Genomic DNA, 5,935 nt, shown 5'->3' on the forward strand with positions numbered 1-5,935 from the left:
ATGAGTAGCTTTGGTGGTACTTTAGATACATATCTTTTCTTACAGGTACTGTAACCAGACATTTCTGAACCAACCTATTCAGACAAGTACTCACTTTCCTTAAAGTTCGGCATTTAACTGACTCATTTGGCATTAGTAAGACATTAAAATACTCTTGCAAGATTCAAACTTAGATATTGGAAGACAAACCCATTTCCCTTTATTAGACTGCTGTGTACAACTATATTCTATTCCCAGATAGTAATTTAAAATAACATAATATAGCATAGCTAGCATACAAAAAATCTGTATTATTTGCTTTACTGATATAAATTTTTGGTCTTTACTGAGACAGTCAACAACATCTATATATCTGAGGTGTTAGAAATAGGTGAATTAATTCTGGATCCCATCTGATCAAATCAGGCTTTGGTCCTATAGCCCAATAAGCATTGATATCTCACAAGTTAATTGGCCATTCCTAGACCTGAGGTGTTATCTGTGTGGAGCTTCTGTGTTTTCTCTGTGTTCGTGTAGGTTTCCAGAAGGTGCTCTGGTTTCCTCCTACAGTCAAAAGACATAGTAGAAGGTTAATTTGCATCAGTAAAATTGGCACTGGTGTGAGTGTGTGCATGTCTATGTTTGTGTCTGTGTGTGCCCTGTGAAGTACTGGTGTCCCACTTAGGTTGTATCCTGCCTTGCACCCATAGCTTGCCAGGTTGGGCTCCAGCATCCCCCATTTCCCTGTCCTGGTTAAAGAGGTATAGAAAATAGGATGGATTGATATTGCCCATTGGAAACATTCTGTTACTGCTTCAAGAAATGCTGTATATTTGCAATATCTTAGGGGTGGGTGCCCTTCCTTTGCCCAAGACTTTTCAAATCTTGTCTTTCCCATGTCAAATTAATCTGACAAACCATGAAATCTCAGGCTTCATATTGCTGCAAATAAATATTGAAATAAAAAAGGAAAATAATGGAAGTTCTGATGTAACAACACAAAAGTATAGTTTCTTTTACCCAGGTTTGGGGTGTTACTTAAATGGCTTCCATGTTATCAGAGGTTAAATATACTACAGCGGAGTTGAGTTTTTTCAACAAATGGTGAGAAATCCACGTGGTACTGGATTTCTTACACAGTCGTTGAAGGCATGAACACAGATTGCAATGCAGTCGTATGCACTATAAAGAAAAAAGAAATATGAACACATTGGAAAGAACGATGGCACGGTATTTGCCTTCTAAAGAGCCAGCAGAACTGGGGGCGCTTTCTTCTCTCTGGTTAATAACGGACTACTGGAGGAAAGCTGGTGGCCTGGACGTTAATTAAAGTCATTCCCGCCTTGCGTTTCTTAATCTCCCGGGCAATCTGGCACCAGGAACAGATGTCGCAGAAGGTCACATACATGCAGTCGCAGCAGATACTGCCCTGTCAACACAGAACAGCAGTTATTCAAACATCCCTGAACCCTTCTGCATGTTTTCCTTATGTGTACCATTGTTGTGCATTGGTTTCCTATGTTTAAACTTAGCTCTGTAGTATACTTTTATCCCGTGTTTATGCTGTGTCCACCAAACAGGAAGGTATTGATTAAGGCAGAGTGGATCCGGCCATACAGGATCGACCAGGTCAAAGACAAGTTCTACTCGTAAGGGATGAGAATGTGATGTGTGCATGTCATGGACCAGTTTCACTTTAAAAGGTTAGATACAAAAAAGCTGGTCCTGTCACAGCCTAATTAAGGTTATAGAAGGGGGGCAGTGTGTGCAGATTCCCTATACTTGGCTACCAAATAGGGGGATCTGTCACGGTCTGTTATGCCAAAAGGGAATTGCAAGGGACATTGGAATGCTTCTGAGAGATTAGGGGAATTATGTCTATAATGATTTCACTGTTTTCCATGAGCCCTGATACAGCCTTTTCCTAGCGAAGAAAACAATAAAAGCACAGCAAAATGGAGAGAAAACGGGATACTTCTGGGCTTTGAAAATCATAAACCAGGCTGGCAAAGGAAATTGTCCTGATGCCTTTAAAAGGAGAGAACAAATCTTTCCTAAAATCAGTTAATCAGACTGGGGTTAAATATATTCAAACGAATGCACATTGAAACATGATTAAAAAAACATACATTATTAAGTTGTAACATCACAAGGACTGACAGGAGACTGCACCTCTGGCTATGAGAAAAATAATTTTCTATTATTAGAGAAAGCATGTATCCATGATCTCTTTTATAATATTAATTGATTAAGCTGCATTTTGGTTAATGGTTTTGGTTTAGTTTTGTGCACAATTTTGTCTAAATTCCTTAAGATAAAGACATTTATGGTGGGAACCTAATTTTTGAACTTTCCTCACAATTACTTTGGATAAAACAGCCAGTGATCTGGGCTTGAGTTGTCCCAAATTAATTATTTTCACAAAGTTTTCATAGGAAAACGTATTAGTGAAGTAGTTTTGTACTGGGGAAAAGTGGACCATAGCAATATGAAGTATTTGAAATTATTTGAAATTGAGCACAACCCAAAGGACAAGAACTTCTCACAGTGACTGAAACCTGCCGAATCTGTTGGGCTTCTGAGGGAGACCGGTACCTGGATATGATAACGCTCCCGGACTGCAACTCGCAAGGCCAGTGACCCAGAAAACTGGAGTAACGGCAGACAGAAGCACTCTCCGAAATCACTGCTGGTCTTGCAGGCGAAACAGTGGAAACACCAGATAGCACAACAACCTTCAAAAACAACATAGACATTTTTCCTTGTTAACTCCAACAATATTTCTGTAGTTTGGTGACACCCTAATTAATGCACCTCAGAGGCAACAAGTTGAAAGTCTATTTGGCATGACTCGCCTGGCTGAGGAAATGGCAACCCGCCCATGAGAATGAAGCTGGAATGAGTCAGGGAGCTGCTGTATGGGTGAAGACGGAGTGGAGGGAGGGGTGAGAGGAAAGTGTGTGTTCAGGAGAAGAGATATTTATAAGTAGGGGAGTACAAGTGGGTGAAATTAGAATTTGACCTCCTCCTCAGCTTCTCAGACAAGATGGCGGATCTTCATTTCCCAGAATTCTGTGGGGGAATGAACCTGCTGCCCTTTGTCATCATCCTGAGAATTCATCATCCTCCAAATAATGGTCTGGTGACAAAAGGTGGCATTATGTACTTCAGAAAAGATCCTATATCTTGTCTGAACCTAAGGCCCTCTTGCAACACACGTGAGTAGATTTTTCTATTGTTTTAATGCCCAGATTCTAATCATGTTTGGTAAAAAAAAAATTGTTAAAGGCGAAGTGCTGTCCCAGTTTCTCAGACTGGGTATTAAATCTGGGTCACAAAATAAATTAATTTACGGTATTGCAAACTTTTACAAATTGTGAGTGAAGGGTAAAATCGTGAACTTTCTGAAAGTACTTCATGTTGCCATGTTGTCACAGGCAGACAACAAACCGCTGCTCTCGCCACGGGCAAGAGCGAGAGCTTGCACGAAACGTAAAAATGTCCCTTCGCTGTAAAGGAATGGGAAACTTGTTCTCCTAACAGGAATCCTTTATTTTGTCTTTCTGAACTCACATACATACATGTATCTCAAACAATGCCTCACTGTTGAGCATTTGGCTGTTCAGAACATTGTCGTCACACACAAAGCAGTGGATTGGATTAGTAGGAAGTCAAACTATTTCCTTTTCCAAGGGATTGTCACCTAATGAAGAGACGGGTAATAGACATGGGCACTAATGCTGGTCCCTTCAACTTTCTTGACAAGATTCAGCGTGATGTACGTTCAAATAGGCACAGGTTGTGCAGCAGACATTTCAACCCAAATTTATCTGTATGCTGAGTTAACACATAGTATTTGTTGACTAAACCATCTCAAAATTGCTATGTTGAATTCAATTCAGTTTCACTCATTCAAATCAACTGTTCAGGTTTGAAACACAGCTGTTTCAAACTTGAAAATGAATATGTGAGTATTTTAGTTGGTTGGCTGGTTGCTCTTTTTTTTGCAACCAAAAATATTTTTTGCATAGATAAAATATCTATGAAACATGCCACCTTGTATGTGTGGGTTTCGTGAAAATATTTAAAATTTATATAATAGCAAAATTCAGTTGGTCTAAAGCATGTTTACAATGTAATAGAGGCACCTTCATGTCACTGGGTTTTGAATCGCATACAATGAAGGCAATATGGCGCTATGCATGCATTGAAACTTTGTAATTTGAAGAATGTACACCTTACTGTGTACGTGGTAGTTTTATTGTGGTTTGAAATCACTCATCATTGCTGATTCATCATAACCCCAAAATGTAAAAATAGTGTTGCAGTTCCCTTTAAATAAAAACCTACCCCAAACAGAAATCGTGCAATTTCTAAAATACACTAATGAGCTGAAACTGTTTCATGATGCTGCATCTATATGTCTCTCTGTACACAAGCACATATACACCAATAAAGAAATTGGGAAGAAGTGACCTTTTCATGTTGTACAAAAGAATGAGGAGATGGTCCACCAACACTATCTCAAGTACAAAACAGAGAGTTGGACTTACAGATACTCATGTCAGAGCAGCAGTCGGTAATGCCTGTGCTCCACTGATTCGACTGGACCTGAATTACTTGCTGCGTCATGACTGCCTGGGGCTGCTGGAAGGTGATGTGTGTTGCCATCCCAACTTCGTGTCTGAAAACAGATACAGTATGCAGCTTTGAATATCGTTGTGTTTTTCTTATAAGTAACTTATATTGTTTAAGAAACAAAATTTCCTCTTCCCCTATTAATACAGCAGGTATCCCTGAAAATATATGGAAGAAACATGAGAAGTTGGGATGGCACTAGTCCAATCAGTGCCACAGATGAGAGGAATTATGGGTACACCCTGTCTTGCTCCTGTTTATCTTTTGATACAATGGTCAGTTTTTTCTGTCACAAAATCAGAAAAACATTCTATCACAAAAACATATCCACTCTAGACCCTGTGACAATGGTTAACTGAATTTTGGGAGGAAGTGAAATGTATTAAAGTTAAAATTCCATTTGCGTTGATAATGGTTGAAAGACACCATTTATGGAATATTCCTGTAACATCTGCAAAATTTAAAAAAATGTCCCCTAAGAAGGAATCGATATTTCTGACTGGAGGGTTCCGCTGAGGTGTCACTGGGAGGCTTCTGTAGATAGAAGCCATTTCAGAGCTGGAAAAGAATCAGGTGTGGTCAGTCAGTGAAACTGAGACTAAGGCCTCCATTACTGAAAGTACACCTGTTGACAAAGCTGATGAGTCAGCTGTGATAAACCAGGGGAACAGAGGAGACTGGTGAACAGAGAGAAAGAGCGAGAGTGAAGTAAGTAAAATAGTTCTAGTTAAAACATTATTTTTTAGTGGTTTGGAATAAACTCGACCTCTAGTATAGTTGGGGAAAAACTTCTTATCAAAGTATAGTTAGAAGTTCAATAGTGGTTAGATTTTGTTTTGGTTATTTTCTTGTACAGAAAAGAATTCCTGAGAAAACAAACTTTGCGGCATAATTTCAAATAAACAAGGAGTTTATTGATTTCCCATCCATCCCCCCTCATTATTTCTGACAGTGTGTACCCTTTAGGATTTTCTATACTTAATGGTCATTTGTTTTGTTAGAAGAATGTATCTCCTTTCATCTGTCCATTAATACAATTCCCATGGAATGGTAACCATGGCTGGACTATGGTTGTCACGTAGTTCAGCCAAATGCCAGATGGGATGGTCCACTTTCAGGGAGGGTGGGTTGGTTTATGTTGTGAAATTGCAGTTTCAAAAAATAACACTCCAGCCCTCATACATAAATACATCCAATTATCTATACTACATCATTTATTGACCATCTCATTTGGTACTGCCTCCCACATTCGAGACTCCCAGTGTCATTATTGATTTATATTGGTCCAAATGACCAATTGAGCCAATGTGTCACATCT

General features: G+C 39.2%; 1 protein-coding gene across 1 annotated transcript; it reads right to left on the reverse strand.

The window, feature by feature from the left end:
- Positions 1 to 224: 224 nt before the first annotated feature.
- Positions 225 to 4,659, reverse strand: LOC148838260 (cornifelin homolog). The gene is made up of 3 exons (XM_088910538.1): positions 4,533 to 4,659; positions 2,575 to 2,714; positions 225 to 1,408 (listed from the first exon to the last, which is right to left on the reverse strand). The coding sequence occupies exons 1-3, from the start codon at positions 4,648 to 4,650 to the stop codon at positions 1,262 to 1,264; spliced, it is 405 nt and encodes a 134-aa protein (XP_088766664.1). The 5' UTR covers positions 4,651 to 4,659; the 3' UTR covers positions 225 to 1,261.
- Between the last annotated feature and the right edge of the window lie 1,276 nt (positions 4,660 to 5,935).

The sequence above is a fragment of the Atractosteus spatula genome, chromosome 3, assembly GCF_055471065.1.
Source record: "Atractosteus spatula isolate fAtrSpa1 chromosome 3, fAtrSpa1.hap1, whole genome shotgun sequence".
NCBI classification, from domain to species: Eukaryota; Metazoa; Chordata; class Actinopteri; order Semionotiformes; family Lepisosteidae; genus Atractosteus; species Atractosteus spatula.

Excerpts from the sequence above, each read along its gene's own strand:
- LOC148838260 (XM_088910538.1), bottom strand. The coding sequence starts at position 4,650 with ATGGCAACACACATCACCTTCCAGCAGCCCCAGGCAGTCATGACGCAG. Across the intron at positions 2,715-4,532 it reads CTGCTCTGACATGAGTATCT|GTTGTTGTGCTATCTGGTGT; the intron begins GTAAGTCCAACT and ends TTGTTTTTGAAG. Across the intron at positions 1,409-2,574 it reads GGGAGCGTTATCATATCCAG|GGCAGTATCTGCTGCGACTG; the intron begins GTACCGGTCTCC and ends CTGTGTTGACAG.